Source organism: Macaca mulatta, chromosome 13 (genome assembly GCF_049350105.2).
Source record: "Macaca mulatta isolate MMU2019108-1 chromosome 13, T2T-MMU8v2.0, whole genome shotgun sequence".
NCBI lineage: Eukaryota > Metazoa > Chordata > Mammalia > Primates > Cercopithecidae > Macaca > Macaca mulatta.
In genome coordinates this window covers 104,564,612-104,582,039 of record NC_133418.1, presented here as the reverse complement: position 1 = coordinate 104,582,039, position 17,428 = coordinate 104,564,612, and the positions used below count along the sequence as shown (strand labels likewise).

The window sequence follows — 17,428 nt, the reverse complement described above, 5'->3', positions numbered from 1 at the left end:
GCTGGAGTACGGTGGCATGATCATGACTCATTGCAGCCTCAACCTCCTGGGCTCAAGTGATCCTCCCACCTTAGCCTCTCAAGTAACTGGGACCACAGGTGCGTGCCCCATAGCCAGCTTATTTATTTATTTATTTATTTATTTATAGAGATGAAGTCTCCCTATGTTGCCCAGGCTGGTCTCAAACTCCTGGGTTCAAACAGTCCTCCTACCTTTGCCTCCCAAAGTGCTAGAATTACAGGCATGAGCCACTGTGTCCAGCAAAGCTTTTCTTTCTAGAAAAATCCTACTTGTTATTCAAGGTCCTATTCGAATGTTGTGTCCAGTGGGAAGCCAACTCCACTATTCATTTACATATTTGTAACATCATGTAGCGCAGCGTGGGGTGTGTGCCCTCACCTTTCCCTACTTGCCCTCACCTTTCCCTCCTTCAGCTCCCCTTGTCTACTCTGTCCCCTCCATCTGTGTTTACTGACTTGAATTGAGAGGATTGAGGCTCATAGGAGACTTCCTGAAAACAATCCACACCCACCACTTTTCTACCAAAATTGAACAAGGACTAGATTTTGATTCTCTTTTTTGGGAAGGAAAATAGGTCACCATACAAAAAGGCCCAAACAGCCTCTCCTGTTCAGGAAAATGCTGTCTGGTGTTGGGATGAGTTGGAGAGCTTTGAGGAGGGAGTTGCTATAGAGGAGGAGCTGAAAAGGACAGAGGTGGCGGGTATAGAAAGCAGTCAGTCAATGCAAGAGGGCAGTCTCCACATTGCTCCAAACCTCAGCGTTCATCTGTGTCTGAACCTCTCTGAAATCCAGTGATGAGCTTAGAACAAACGAAAAGAAGTCTTACCAGCTGAAAGATGAACGAATTTTAGGGGACTCATGTCAGCAGTGACTCTCCCTTGGGAGGATGGTGGCTGAAGGAGGAGCCAGGGAACCATCTCAACTTGTAGACATTTTAGCCCAGTGCTACCCAATAGAAATACAATGTGGCTCACGTGCGTAATTTTAAGTTTTCTAGTTGACACGTTAAAAGTTAAAAAGGTGGCTAGGTGTAGTGGCTCACACCTGTAATGCCAGCACTGTGGGAGGCAGAGGTGGGCAGATCACTTGGGGCCAGGAGTTCGAGACCAGCCTCGCCATCATGGCAAAACCTTGTCTCTATTAAAAATACAAAAATTAGCCCGACGTGGTGACGCATGCCTGTAATCCCAGCTACTCTGGAGGCTGAGGCATGAGAATCGCTTAAACCTGAGAGGCAGAGAGTGCAGTGAGCCAAGATCACGCCATTGCCCTCCAGCCTGGGTGGCAGAATGAGACTCTGTCTCAAGAAAAAAATAATAATAAAACCGAAAAAGATGAAATTAATTTGAATAATATGTTCAACATATTAAATCTCATACATTTAAAAAAATCCACTATATCCAAAGTATTACCATCTCAACATGTTATTAATATAAACATGTAAAAATAAACTATTGTACATGTTTTTCAATCTAAGTCTTTAAATTCTAGTGTTTAGCTTATAGTTAAAGCGCATCTCAATTTGGACACTAAATTTTTATCAAAAAGAATCTGTATTTAGAGGCCGGGCGCAGTGGCTCAAGCCTGTAATCCCAGCACTTTGGGAGGCCGAGACGGGTGGATCACGAGGTCAGGAGATCGAGACCATGCTGGCTAACACAGTGAAACCCCGTCTCTACTAAAAAATACAAAAAACTAGCCGGGCGAGGTGGCGGGCACCTGTAGTCCCAGCTACTCGGGAGGCTGAGGCAAGAGAATGGCATAAACCCGGGAGGCGGAGCTTGCAGTGAGCTGAGATCCGGCCACTGCACTCCAGCCTGGGTGATAGAGCAAGACTCCGTCTCAAAAAAAAAAAAAAAAAAAGAATCTGTATTTAGATTTCATAAAATTTTCAGTTGAAAAAGCAGATTTACATACCCAAGTTGTTTCAAATATACCTAAAAGTTTCCATCAAATTGAATCAAATAACAGTTTTTAAATGTAATTAAAATGAAATAATATTAAAAGCCTAGTTCTTCAGTGGCATTAGTGACATTTCAAGTACTTAATAGCCACATGTGGTTACTGGCTACTGTACTGACTGCCGTTTTAGAGAGATCCGGATCGGTCCTACTGCCCATTGCCTGTTCCTCTTGGCCTTGCTCTGGGCTGGACAAGTGGGAGTTTGATCAGAGTTCAATGCCCATGTGCCTCAGTTTAATAGTCTAGCAATGGTGGTTCTCTTTTGAGTGCAGCCTTCTCTTTCTTAGCTCTGGGACGCTCTGAGGGGAAGAGAAGGATATTTTATCCGCTGTTGTTCCTAGCTGGAGACCCCACCCAGAAAGCAGCTTCAGTGCCCCGCAGCCATGTAACTCCTGACTGAACGGGCTCCAAATGGGCCAGACGGGAATGCCTCAGTTCTTCCACATGAAATAATATAGCTAGTGTAACTTTTCCTTTTTTTTTTTTTTTTTTTTTTTTTGAGACAGAGTCTCACTCTGTCGCCCAGGCTGGAGTGCAGTGGTGCCATCTCGGCTCACTTGCAAGCTCCGCCTCCCCGGTTCATGCCATTCTCCTGCCTGAGCGTCCCGAGTAGCTGGGACTACAGGTGTCCGCCACCACGCCCAGCTAATTTTTTGTGTTTTTAGTAGAGATGGGGTTTCACCATGTTAGCCAGGATGGTCTCAATCTCCTGACTTCATGATCTGCCTGCCTTGGCCTCCCAAAGTGCTGGGATTACAGGCGTGAGCCACGGCGCCTGACCAACTTTTCCATTTTTTAAGGTCATTGCATAGAGATGGGAGATTGACAATTTTCCTGGAGACATTAAACTACTCCTAAATTAGGAAATGTTTTTAAATTAAATGCCTGTCAGGAATGTCTATTGCATTGCTGGTTCCTAGTACATGAATTATCATTACTTCTAACTACACCAGAGTATCCAATGATGCCTTTCTTAACCGGGGCAAAAATGGAATGATTTTTGTGGCTAAAGTTGTTTTACATTTCTGTACATTATAATTAAGGAAAAATGAAGTCCTGTAGTCTGTAAGTTAGTAAAGATCCATAGACTTTATCTTTCTCTTCTAATTTCTTTTAGAAGTTACTGTTTAACTAGGAAGGAATTTTTTTTCACTGAATGGCATTTTCGTTAATATTTTTGTAAAGTGTACATGAAAAAGTTACATGTGTATAAATATATATGAAGATTTCTAAAGAATCTACTTGTAAAACATTATTCAGAGTTTTATATGCTCTGAAATATTTTAAAATAAAAATATCCATAAAATGCATACTTTTTGACTAAAGGTTTTCTACTTTTTTTTTTTTTTTTAAAAGACCCCATAAAGATTGCCACAAGGTGGCACTAAAATCTAATGAAAATTCCAACTCTGGTCTGGTCTTTGAGGAGTGGAGAATGATTTACAAGAGACACTTGGCAAACAAACAAAATCAAATAAATTAGGTTAAAGATTGGAGATAGATTAACATCCTCCTTTTGTCTGAAATACAACTTCCCTGTCTCACAGGTGTGGATATATTATGTCATAAGATGAATATGTTAATAAAGTTAATGGTTAAAATGACTTGTTCTTGGCCGGTGGCAGTGGCTCACGCCTGTAATCCCAGCACTTGGGGAGGTCTAAGTGGGTGGATCACTTGAGGTCAGGAGTTCGAGACTAGCCTGGCCAACATGGGAAGACCCTGTCTCTACTAAAAATACAAAAATTAGCCAGGCATGGTGGCACACGCCTGTAATCCCAGCTACTCAGGGGTCTGAGGCAGGAGAATTGCTTGAACCCAGGAGGCGGAGGTTACAGTGAGCCAAGATCATACCACTGCACTCCAGCCTCGGTGACAGAGTAGGATTCCGTCTCAAAAAATAAAATAAAATAAAATAAAAAATAAAATAACTTGTTCTCATAGAAGAATCACATTTTATCCCTGTCTGAGAGAAGTGCATTATGAAGGGTGAGGAGCAGGGAGGGGCTTGTCTGGCACATCACCTAGTTGGGAAAAGTTTATCCTGTATGTGGGGCAGTCTGGGAAGCAGTCAGTCCCGGCAGAGCTTGTCAAAGTACCCTGGACAAAGAAAAAAAAAAAAAAAAAAGAATGCCATGAAAAGAAGTTACTGCAGAACACAGATCTTTCTATTTGTTTACTTTGGCATATTTACCAACTGCATAGTTCTAGAAATTATTGCAATATTGAGATTTGAGCTTGGAATACCTCATATAATATTCCTGGAAATCAGAACACGAATGAGTTCAATCCGTTTTCCGGATTCTTTGTTTTTTAAAGAAAAAAACACATGGTACAAAACTTTGTTTCATGTTTCTTAGTAATTGAAGTTTAAGGACATAGCCAAGATTCCCAAGCTATATTAAGACCAAGGAAAGCGGCATTAACAATACAGCTATAAAAGGTTTTGACTAAAAGAAGAAAAATTTGTGTAAATAAGATTTTTCTAATAGGAAAAAAAAAAAAAAATAAAAGCTTCCAGATTGCATCCCCAAATCAATGAGCAGAAAAACTATTTACTTGCTGACAGATCAGTTCCTTAGATCTGAAAAACAAAAACAACCACCCCGTCCCCACCCTCACCGGCCAAAAAAAAAAAACCCAACTAGTTGACTTCTTGTTGTAGTGATGCAAATCCAGTCTGAGGGAAGCACAGCACTTCCGGTCGTCTAAATAAGACGTTCCCTCTAGGAAGGGCTCTAGGCTTAGCAGCACTACTGCCTTATTTGATCTGATTTCATCTGTGGAGCCATACGGGGACCTACCTCCTAACATATGAATTACATGTGAAAACACCGGGGTTCAGTCACAGCTGGCTGCATGGGTTTGCTTAGATGATGCTTTTAAATGTTTTTATTTTTTTATTTTTTTTGACCCAGGGTCTCACCCTGTCACCCAAGCTGGAGTGGGGTGTTGCAACCATAGCTCACCGCAGCCTTGCCCTCCTGGCCTCAAGCAATCCTCCCACCTCAGCCTCCTGAGTAACTGAGATTATAGGCGCAGGCCACTCTCCTCCCCACCCCATCCCATTTTATTTTTCTCAGGGACAGGGACGGGGTTTTGTCATGTTGCCCAGGCTGGTCGTGACCTCCTGAGCTCAAGAAATCCTCCAGCCTGGGTCTCCCAGGCCCAGGGATCACAGGCGTGAGCCTGGTTAGATAATTGTTAAAGCAAAACGTGGAACTCAGGTAAGAAACCCCCAGAAAGATCTACCTGCGTTTCTGAGCATTGGGGTTAATTCTCCACAGTCATGTACTGATTCTTGTAAATGCCAGGCATTGTGCTGGGTCTTCAAGATGTGGAGATAAGACAGAATCCTGGCCCTCCAACAACTCACAGAGAGCGAGGCAGAGATGGAGACAGGAGGCAACAACCTCCCGGTGATGTGGTGGGTCCTTCCTCAGATGAAAAAACAGTCTGCATACATTTCCCCTGCAATGGATGGACAGAGCCCACCCCTTGCAGTTAATGCTTTAGCGCTCATGAACCCCAGCATACGCAGCTCCTAGAGTGTGCCCTACTCCTTCCCACCTTCCTGCTTGTGTTCAGGCTGTTTCTCCTTCCCGGGAGCCCTCCCCGACTCCCCTTTCCTCCTTTCCCCCTACCCCCTTCTTCCTCTTTTATCCGTAGAAATCGGTTGACTAGGGTCTTTCAGGATCACAGGTACTGTCATCTCCTGCAGGATCTATAGGATAAATGAGTTCAGTCCTAGTGTGCATCAGGAGACTAGGGATCTGGCGCCCCACTAGAGGGGACACCCACTAACCCGCTGTGCCCCATTTGTTAGCCCCTTACCCCGCCCGTCTTCCCCAGCCTCGAGCCTTTTCGCCCGCTCACGGGTCTTGGGGTGGTTGGATTCTATTGAACCCAGAATATTGTACATGCTATTGTACAATACTGTATATTCTGTTGTACAATTTATCTCAGACAGTTCTCTGTTTTAAGAACCGGGATCAGACTTCATTGTGAAGAGCGGGGCCGAGGGGGCTTCTCCCTGCCCAGTAACTTCCTCCAAGTGTTCCAGCTTCGACCTTTCCTTTCCATTGTCAGGCTCCGCCACTCCGCACCTCTTCCCTTAATCTTCACCTAGAGACCTAAGCTGGGGGTTGGGAAGGGTGGGGGCGGCGGGACTTGGAAGAGCCAGTTTGCAGCCAGCCGGTCGCCTCTCGGGTCCAAACCCGAGGCTGGCCCAGGGCGAGTACCCGGGTGGGGCCCTAGACCACAGGAGGGGCCGCCTCCAAAAGAAAGGAGAAAACACTTTTGTTTGGAAACAAAAGTGTGTGGTGTGTGTGTGTGTGTTTATTCAAAAACAAAACCACGTTAAAAGAGCAAAACCCCCTCCCCCACAGGTCCAACCACCGCCGGGAGTTTGCCAGGAAGAGGGGCAATTCTGAATGGGAGTCGCCAACGCCCCACTGAGTGCCGCCTGTTTCGGAACCGCTCGCCCAGACCCTGTAGGCTCCAGGCAGCTCCGGGAATCCGCGCGCAGACGCTGCGGCGAAGAAGGGGACCCCGGTGCCGCTAGAGCCCCGCAGCGCCAGCAGCGGCGCAGACTCTCGGGTCGCTGCCTCTCCCAGCCCGGCGCCCTGGGCCGTCAATCAAGCTGGCCCTGCCCCGCCCTCGGGCTGCAGCGGGCGGCCAATCAGAGCCAAGATCCGCAGCGATGAGCTCAGCCGGCTCGTTTCCCATTGGACGGCTATATTAAGAAAGTGGCCGGACTCTTTAAATAGCGGGCGCTAGGGCCGCAGCCCTCATCTGCCACCGCAGTCTGTTTGGACTTGTTCGCTCTCTTGTATGCTCGGCGAGGCCGGGAGAGACCCGGGAGGGAGCTAGGCCGAGTCTGCCGCCCGAGCCCGCGTTACGCACAAAGCCGCCGACTCCCGCCCCGGGGCTAGCAGAGCGACCACCGCCCGGGAGCAGCGCGGCTAGACGCACGGTGCGCCTTATGCCCCCGCGCCCCCACCGCCCCCGCCGCGGCAGCCGGAGCTCAGTGAGAGAACGCGCCACCGCGGGGCCCGAGTGCAGCTAGCGACCCTCGCCCCCTGCGCCCAGCCCGAGGTGAGCAGTGAGCGGCGAGCGGGACGGCAGCGAGGCGTTCGCGGGCCCCCTCCTGCTGCCCGGGCCCGGCCCGCTCATGGCGGCCATCCGCAAGAAGCTGGTGGTGGTGGGCGACGGCGCGTGTGGCAAGACGTGCCTGCTGATCGTGTTCAGTAAGGACGAGTTCCCCGAGGTGTACGTGCCCACTGTCTTCGAGAACTATGTGGCCGATATCGAGGTGGACGGCAAGCAGGTGGAGCTGGCGCTGTGGGACACGGCGGGCCAGGAGGACTACGACCGTCTGCGGCCACTCTCTTATCCGGACACCGACGTCATCCTCATGTGCTTCTCGGTGGACAGCCCGGACTCGCTGGAGAACATCCCCGAGAAGTGGGTGCCCGAGGTGAAGCACTTCTGCCCCAACGTGCCCATCATCCTGGTGGCCAACAAAAAAGACCTGCGCAGCGACGAGCATGTCCGCACAGAGCTGGCCCGCATGAAGCAGGAACCAGTGCGCACGGATGACGGCCGCGCCATGGCCGTGCGCATTCAAGCCTACGACTACCTCGAGTGCTCGGCCAAGACCAAGGAAGGCGTGCGCGAGGTGTTCGAGACGGCCACGCGCGCCGCGCTGCAGAAGCGCTACGGCTCCCAGAACGGCTGCATCAACTGCTGCAAGGTGCTATGAGGGCCGCGCCCGTCGCGCCTGCCCCTGCCGGCGCGGCTCCCCCTCCTGGACCAGTCCCCCACGAGCCCGGAGAAGGGGAGACTCGTGTCCCACAAGGACCCCACCGGACTGCCTGGCATCTGTCTGCTGGCGCCTCTGGCTCGCGCCAGGATTCGGCGTGGGCACCGGGCGCCCCCTTCCCAGTGTCTGTGCGTCCAGCTGTGTTGCACAGGCCTGGGCTCCCCGCTGAGTGCCAAGGGTCCCCTGAGCATGCTTTTCTGAAGAGCCAGGCCTCAGAGTGTGTGGCTGTGTGTCTGTTCGACTCCCTTTGCCCCATTTTCACCCCACCCCCGCCTCTGATCCCCGGGGGCGAGATTGGCGCGGGAGTGTGGCCGCGCCCCATCAGATGTTCGCCCTTCACCAGCGGGCGCCTGATATCCCTTGTCTGTAACATAGACCCCGGGTACTGGGGGAGGGGAGGGCTGGGGAGGATGGGGAATGTTATATAAATATAGATATAATTTTATTTTCGGAGCTAAGATGGTGTTATTTAATGGTGGTGACGGGTGAGCGCTCTGGCCCAGGCTGGGCCAGACTCCCGTCTAAGCATGAACAGGACTTGGCCATCTTTCCGACCCCTGGGGAAGACATTTGCAACTGACTTGGGGAGGACACAGCTTCCAGCACAGCCTCTCCTTCGGGCCAGCCCCCCCTGCGAGCCTCCACCAGCCACCAGCGGGAGGAGGGAGGGTGCGCTGTGGGATTGTTTTTGCCATAAGCGAACTTTGTGCCTGTCCTACAAGTGAAAATTGTTCAGTCCAAGAAAATGATGTTATTTGATTTATTTAAAGGCTAAAATTTGTTTTTTTTTAAATTCTTTGCACAATTGTTTCATTGTTTGACACTTAATGCTCTCGTCATTTGCATAAGACAGTAGCATTCTGACCACACTTGTACGCTGTAACCTCATCTACTTCTGATGTTTTTAAAAAATGACTTTTAACAAGGAGAGGGAAAAGAAATCCACTAAATTTTGCTTTGTTTTCTTGAAGAAAGTGGCAACACGGTATTGTGATTTTATTTGTGCAGGTCATGCACACAGTTTTGATAAAGGGCAGTAACAAGTATTGGGGCCTATATATTTTTTTTCACAAGGCATTCTCTAAAGCTATGTGAAATTTTCTCTGCATCTCTGTACAGAGAATACACCTGCCCCTGTATATCCTTTCTTCCCCTCCCCTCCTTCCCAGTGGTACTTCTACTAAATTGTTGTCTTGTTTTTTATTTTTTAAATAAACTGACAAATGACAAAATGGTGAGCTTATGATGTTTACATAAAAGTTCTATAAGCTGTGTATACAGTTTTTTATGTAAAATATTAAAAGACTATGATGATGACATTTATAAAATGGCTCTTGTGGTTTAATAGTGTGTAAAAATACCCTTGCGAATTTGGGACAAGGGAGACATTCTCCTAGGCGAGATCCTTTCTTGCCAACCGCGTTTTCCTTATAGCAAATGTAGTAAATGAGGATGAAGTCCCTTTGGGAGCATGTGGGGGTTGGGGGTTGGGTGACCAAGGGAGACCAGGTTGTTCTGTCACATTCCTAGAGGACGATGAGTGGATAACCCGACACCCAGTGCAAAAACCTTGACCTATTATGTACTTAGTTCAATTAGGTGAGAACGAAGATCTTGATTTCATTCATCTGTGTGTCTTAAAAACACTTGTGTCTAAGTCTGTTATGGGGCTTTGCTTATTCTTTGAGTCTTGGAAGGTTATCATTTGTGCATTTTAAATTTAGGTAACGTTTTTATTAATCGTTGGTGTGGGATCAGGCTATCAGGAAGCCTGTTTACTGGGTTTCGTTCAGGCCATCAAGGGGTTTACAAAATACCCCAGGAGACTGTGTAGGTCGTTACCTTTGGGGCTGGAGCTTCCAGAAGTGGGGGAGTTCAGATGAAGTGATTTTTAAACATTATCAAACTTTGATCCCAATATGTCTTTATAAGTAACCTAGAATGCTTTATTCTAAGTTCAGAGAAGGGCCATATTGTGGAAAGAACATTGGCTGTTTTGGTGGTTCTTAAAGTTGGAGCTGCCACTTTCTGAGATTCAGTCATGATGAGCTCTAATTGTAGACACTTAGCTTTGCTGCAATGGTTCTTAGAACCAGACGGGCTGATTTATAGTGGGAGACCACATTAAAATCCTGCTGCAGGCATGATGGCTCAAACCTGCCAGCTCTCAGCAGCTTCCAGTGAAGGGAGCGGAGAGTGCCAGCTGCCTGAGAAGTGTGGTTTTCATTTTTTTTGAATCAGCATTTTCTGGGTTTCTAGCACTTAGTTGCCACCTTCTCCTTCCCCCTTCTCCCCATTCCCAGGACAAAGGTGGAGAAGGTCTCCTTTGAAGTTGTTTGCTTCAAAGCTTGAGGCTTCTGTTTCCTGGTCTTACCCCAGACTCCAAGAGCTTTTGTTGAGTGAAGAAAACCTGGTTGGTGGTGACCTTTCACCCACTTTAATGCTGGCAGTAACTGGACCTCCTGTTCAGCTGGGTGGGTGCGTTGACCAACAGAAGGGAATTGTCTGGGCTCCTCTAGGAGCAGAGGGGAGAGGGGTCTATCCAGGCTGCCTGCTTTGAGCAACTGCCTGACTCCTTCCTCAGTCCCTCAGCCCCACTCACCTCCAGCCTGCAGTCTCCTTTTTCATTTTGAAGACAAAACTTCCCATCCACAAACAGCATGTTTATTTGCAGGTTTTACAGCTAGCAAATCCTTTGGTACCAGGGAGCGCAGGACACAGTGGGGGAAGAGCTCAGGCTTGGGCTGAATGCCCAGGACTCGCTTTGCAACCAGCCAAGAGCCTGGAGGCCCAACTCCCTGAAAGGGCCTTTTCTGAGTTGCTCTGATCTGCCTGGTACCCATAACTGTCTGTGTTTTATATTATGGGCAGACAAACACTCAGATGACGCATGGCTGCCCGAGTTACGCTTGTTTGAAAATGCGTGGCATTTCATAATCCTGCCGGAACACACTCTTCTTGCTGCATTAGGATCCAACTGGAAAACATAAAGACGAATTGCTGTAGGCTGGAAAATCAATTAGGAAAAAGAGGTAAAACATCTGGTGTTACTCTTAGAATATGAAAATTCATTTTGCACATTTAAAATAAATGTGCTGAGTTGATTTAATTGCCTGTTGAACAGTTTCGCGGAAAATACTGGGAAGTTGCATTGATCCTGGGCATTTTAGAGCAAGGGGCATTGTCTTGAGTTCTCCTTTAATCCTAATCTTAAATCAATCTGGATTGTATTTCTAAGGTCTCTTTCACATGAGTTTCAGTAGACTTAGAATTTCAGTTTTCAAAGTCAAGTGAGTATTAGAATTACACGGAGGGCTGGTTAAAACACAGATGGCTAGGCCTAACCCCAGAGTTTCTGATCCAGTAGGTCTGGGCTAGGGCTTAAGAATTTGAATTTCTAGCAAGGTCCTAAGTGATGATGAACTGCTGGACGGGACCATACTTTGAGAACTACTGGCTTCCAATAAGGGAGAGTCATTGTCAATGTACAGAGGAGGGGAGGTGGTTTCCTATGAAAATAGATTAAATTCCACAGACTTATGGTGCTATGCCCTGCAGTCTTGACTTCCTTACGCAACGGAGTACAGAGCTTCCAGAGAGCTTGCCTTCTGAGCCACACATAACTCCTATCTTCTCTTTCCTACATTCTTGTGCAAAAATGGGTTTAACGCCCTTCTAGAGATTCCTTTCTTTCTTTCTCTCTCTTTCTTTCTTTCTTTCTTTCTTTCTTTCTTTCTTTCTTTCTTTCTTGCTTTCTTGCTTTCTTGCTTTCTTGCTTGCTTGCTTTCTTGCTTTCTTTCTTTCTTTCTTTCTTTCTTTCTTTCTTTCTTTCTTTCTTTCTTTCTTTTCTTTTCTTTCTTTCGAGACAGGGTCTTGCTCTGTCACCCAGGCTGGAGTGCAGTGGTGCCATCATAGCTCACTGAAGCCTCAGCCTTCTGGGCTCAAGCAATCCTCTCACCTCAGCCTCCCAAGTAGCTGGGACTACAGGTGTGCCCAGCTAATTTTTATTTTATTTATTTATTTATTTTTTTGTAGAGACAAAGTCTTGCTATGTTGCCCAGGAAGGTCTCGAACTCCAGGGCTCAAGCAGTCCTGTCACCTCCGAAAGTGTCGGGATTACAGGTATGAGCCCCACCAGGCCCCAGTCTATTTCTTCCATTCCTGAATTCAGAATGCAACAGCACTCTAATTTAATCAGCGTTGGCACCTACTTTGTGAACTCTGATGAGGTGGGAATACAAAAGCAATAAGATACAGTCCTCGCCCTCCAGGAGCTCATTCACAGCCTGGTGGCCCCCTGACAGTTGCAAGAAGGCATCCACCAAGACCACGATTATGGCATGCTGTAGGGGAGGCATTAGGCAAGGGCATGACAGGAGCCTAGGGCACAGCTACCTATGTTTGCCCGGGAAGACGAGGAAGGTGTCATGGAGGAGGAATCATTTGAGCTGAATCTTAAAGCAGGAGTGGGTGATGTGTAGATGGAAAAAATCTTGGGGGTAGGGTGGGGAGGGAGATAATTGGGCCATTAGCACATTGAGGATACATACAGCTTCTTTATGTTACTGTAGGGCCTCGCCTCTGGGAATAAAGCTGTCTTGGGTGAGAACTACTTTCTACTTTTAGTCCCGCTAGCATATAGTTCTTCAGTCAAGAAAAGTGGTATTACCTAGCCAAGTAAAACACAGCCTCTCCTCTTCCCTCCCTGTTCACAACACAAGGAGCATCTATCTGGCAGGCCAAGAGTGGGGGTTGGTGATGAAGATTTCGTTGTTTCCTCTGTGCCTTCCAGGGATGTGATGCAGACACAGGGCTAGTTTTGTGATCCCTGTGCTCTGGAGAAACCTCCACCCTGGCCTCAAGGAGGCTGTGAAATCAAAAGGGACCTTGGGCACCAGCTTGCTGGGTCCTTTCTTGGTCCATCTTCTGGCTGGAAGGAGCACCTGGGCCCTCAGAGTGCCACCCCCCGACTCTCAGTAGCTCCTTTTCTGGCCAAAGAGGCAAAAGTCTGGAGGACCCCAATTCAGTTTCTTCCTGTTTATTGTTTTATCGTTGACTGTAAGATTGTGAGCCTAGCACAATGCTAAGAGCTTGAGATACAGCAGCTAAACAGACAGGCACCGTTCTTACCCTCTTGGAGTTTTTAGCCTAGTGGTGTGCTTAAACAAGTCGTAATCATGATGATGATGAGAGCTAATATTTATCGACTATGCAGCAGGCACTGTACTAAACTCTTCATCTGCATTATTTTATTTAATCCTTGTATTCGTTATCCATCACTTAATAATACATTATCCCCAAACTCAGTGGTTTAGAGTAAAATGCATTTTACCTCACAGTTCCTGTGAGTCAGAAATGCAGCCCAGCTTAGCTGTGTCCTCTGGCTCAGGGTCTCTCCTGATGCTGTAAGCAAGGTGTTGGCTGGGACTGGGTTTATCTCAAGGCTTAAATGGGGAAGAATCTGTTCCAAACCCACTCATGCGGCTGCTGGCAGGATTCAGTTCCTCACTGGCTGAGGCCACCCACGGTTCCTTGCCATGTAGGCCTCTCCACAGGGCAGCTCACAAATGGCAGCTTGCTTCATCAACACGAGCAAGCGAGAAGGGCCAGAGAGCGCGAGCAAGATAGAAGTCAGACTTCCATGAGCTAATCTTGGAAGTGCCAACCCATTATTTTGCTGTATTATAGTTATTAGAATCAAGTAACTGGGTCCACCTCACACTCAGTGGTCCTTACTTACTCGGTCCATCTTCTGGCTGGAAGGAGCACCTGGGCCCTCAGAGTGCCCCCCGACTCTCAGCAGCTCCTTTTCTGGCCCAAGAGGTAAGAGTCTGGAGGACCCCAGTTCAGTTTCTTCCTGTTTATTCTTTTATCGTTGACTGTAAGATTGTGAGCCTAGCACAATGCTAAGAGCTTCAGATATAGCAGCTAAACAGACAGAAACCGTCCTTACCCTTTTGGAGTTTTTAGCCTAGTAGTGTGCCTAAACAAGTCATAATCATGATGATGATGAGAGGGTATTACACAGGGCATGACTACCAGAAGGTGGGCTCATTGGAAGCCATTTTAGAAGCAGCTGACCACAGTCTCTCTGGGGCAGGCACCATTATCCTCACTTTACTGATGAGGAAACTCAGCCACAGAGGGGTCAATTAACTTGCCCATGGTCACAAAACTTATACAGGTTTGAACACAGGTAGTCTGGCTCCAGGACAACAATCCTACATGTATGGTGGGATTCCAGTTTGAGAAAGATCACACTGACTGTAGTGTGGAGGATGGATTGGAGCAGGGAACTGGAGGCTGGAAGATCAGTGAGGGAGACTTTGCCCTGGTTCCTGTAGCGATGAGAAGGCCTGAACCCAGGTGCAGATATGGGGAGGAGATGACAGGTTGGAAAGACATTTAGGAGAAAGAAGGTGTGGGAACTTGAGTGGGAGGCACCAGGGTGACCCCCAGGACTCTGACTTGGATGACTTTGAGGATGCTGATGCCATTATTTAAGACAAGAATAAGCAAAAGATGAGTAGATTTGTGGGGAGGGCACACAAGGACATGTTGAGTTTGGTTTTATAGATACTGAGTGCAAGGTATCTCTGCAAATAGCCACTGTCCTTCTCAACCTCCTTCCCTCCCGCCCGCCCCCACATCACAATGTGTGTACTTCCTCTACAGAGTTAGACTACTGTGTAGTGTCCAGCAGGCAGAAAGGCCACAATCTATATGGATGAAAGAAGTCCCCCTGCAGGGAGAGGACTTTGTCAGAACAACCTTCTTGGGAAGAAGAAAATCCTGGGATGGGAACTGTGGTCTTAGAAAGCGGACCTTACACAGTGGCTCACACCTGTAATCCCAGCACTTCAGCAGGCTGAAGTGGGAGGATTGCTTAAGGCCAGGAGTCCCAGACTAGCCTGGGCAACATTGTGAGTTCTCATCTCTACCAAAATAAAAAATAAAAAAAGTATCTGGGCATGGCAGCATGTGCCTGCAGTCCCAGCTACGAAGGAGGCTAAGGCAGGAAGATCGCTTCAGCCTAGGAGTTGGGAGTCTGTAGTGAGATATGAGAGCACCACTGTACTCCAGCCTGGGCAATAGAGTGAAACCCTGACTCAAAAAAAGAAAACAAAACAAAACAAAACAAAAGACCAGAAACAGCAGAGAAAGGGGGCCTCCTTCCCCTCTCTGTTTTATTGAGAGAGAATCTTACTCTGTCGCTCAGGCTGGAGTACAGTGGTACGATTTTGGCTCACTGCAGCCTCAGCCTCCTGAGCTTAAACTATCCTCCCACCTTAGCTTCCTGAGTAGCTGGAACTACAGGTACCTGCCACCACACCCAGCTAAATTTTTAAAAAATGTTGTATAGAGATGAGGTCTCAGTATGTTGGCCAGGCTGGTCTTAAGCTCCTGGGCTTAAGTGATCCTCCCACTTTGGTCTCCCGAAGTGCTGGGATTACAGGCATGAGCCACCTTCCCAGCCTCCCTCTCTGAGAACATGCTCTAGGTGTGTTGAAAGTATTTCTGGGTGGGGATAAGACGGGGAGGGGAGGCGACTTCTTTTCTACATAGGCGACCAGGGTAGGCAGAGAGAGCCTATGAGAGCCATCCAGGCCAGTGTACTCTAGGAGAAAACATATCCAATATCCAGCTGTAAGTTCCACCTGGTGGATAATTAATTTTCTTCCCTAGGAACTTTCAAGAAAGTTCTGCTAAAAGCTGTAGCCTGGCTTTAGTGCTGCTGTGGAGATATAAGGGAAGACTATTATCCCTGCCTAGGCAGGTGGGAAGGGGCAATGGTTTCCTAAGGGTTCCCAGCATGGAGATTTCAGCTGGGATCAGAGCAGGTATTCCCAGGATAAAGGCACTCTGGGATGAGTCTTGGCTGGGTTGTTCAACCATCCTCTTTGTAAGGAGATTCTTGTCCTCATTGCCAGCCAGAAGCCAGGATGCCTATGTGACACTCTCTGGCCCAGTTGGATGGATTTCTGGGTCAGCTGAGGAAAGAGGGAGTTTTCAGGGCACCGATGGTGACTGAAGGCTTGGAGAAGGGACGGGATGACCTGGGAAGTCAGTGGAGTTGGAAGGGACTGTGAGCTAGCTTAGAAGCTCCACAACAAGCGTGGGGCCATGTCTGCTCGTTCACTGCTGTGTTCCTAATGCCCTACACAGTGCTTAACGTCTCCTAGGACCTCAAATAGTAGTTGAATGAATGAGTTAATTAAATAAATTACAGAAATTTAGGAAGCATCAACTTCTCAGAGACCTGAGGAAGTGACAAAAGTTTGGAACAGATTCCATATGCAATGAGAGGAAGATGAGCTAGAGAATGGCTGTGCTATGAAACAGGGACGTTAAGAAAGTTATCCTTGGCTAGGTATGGTGGCTCATACCTGTAATCCCAGCACTTTGGGAGGCTGAGACAGGCAGATTACGAGGTCAAGAGTTGGAGACCAGCCTGGCCAACATGGTGAAACCCCGTCTCTATTAAAAATACAAAAATTAGCTGGGCATGGTGGCTCATGCCTGTAATCCCAGCTATTCATGAGGCTGAGGCATGGGAATCATTTGAACCTGGGAGACAGGAGGCAGAGGTTGCAGTGAGCCAAGATTCTGCCACTGCACTCCAGCCTGGGCAACAGAGCAAAACCAGAAAAAAAAAAAAAAGAAAAGAAAGAAAGAGAGAGAGAGGGAGGGAGGGAGGAAGGGAGGGAAGCAAGGAAGGAAGGAGAAAAGAGAAGAAAAGAAAAAAGAAAAGAAAAGAGAAAGAAAGTTTATTCTTCTTGAAGGCCAGGCTTTGGGCACCAGCAGCACCCATGGAGAAAAGGGCTTCTCTGTACCCCATCTCCACAATGTGCTCTGCCCAACAAGGTCCTGGGGGAAGTACTCCCGGTAATCCTGAGAGAATCAGATAGCAGGAGTGCATTTCCAGGGCTGTGGGCCACCCTCCACAGGACCACCTGGGTAGCTGGTGTGCTCAGTGCTGGTCACCATGGGCTGACCTTCAAGTGTCGGAGGAAGCTGGGAAGTTTTGGATCCTGGATTGAAAAACTGGCCGGTGTTTTTAACTTTAGGAGTCATGATCTGAATGTGTAATTCCAAGGGCTACAAAAACAGACCATGGGCTTTTATGACTCTGGGTGATCTCTACCCTCTGGCTGTCATTTTTCTTCTCCTTTCAATCCTGAAAAGGAAAGAAACAAATGTTTCAAGCAGCAAGTTACTCATCACTTTGTTAAGGATTGATTCCATTTAATTCCAGAGCTTGTTTGACCCTTGGATAAACAATTGAAACCTTCTGGAGGTACCTAAAAGGAATGCAAGACTGCATTTGCCATTTAATGGTAGAAAAATTTTAAATAGGATTCTGACAGTATAAAAAATAGTATTTATATGAGTGCTTAAAAAATCACTTGTAAAACATACACTCTTTAATAATGGCCAAATATGGGAAACTCTGATGTCTGGTCACATAACCAGGCTGATTTTGCAAATGGAAAGATCCATCTATCCCCCTTTACTTTGGTTGAGCAATCTTCTGGCTACAAATTTCCTCCAGAGATGTCTAGAATCATAGGCCAAATGGAGAGCCATACTAAATGCACAAGATAACACCAACATAAGT

The 17,428-nt window shown here is 47.5% G+C and overlaps 1 protein-coding gene across 1 annotated transcript; it reads left to right on the top strand.

Moving 5' to 3' along the window:
• Positions 1-6,774: 6,774 nt before the first annotated feature.
• RHOB (ras homolog family member B) lies at positions 6,775-9,137 on the top strand. Its single transcript, NM_001194776.2, is given in 2 exon segments — positions 6,775-7,287; positions 7,348-9,137. Coding segments are annotated over 2 exon segments (531 nt in total). The 5' UTR covers positions 6,775-7,158; the 3' UTR covers positions 7,750-9,137.
• Positions 9,138-17,428: the final 8,291 nt, after the last annotated feature.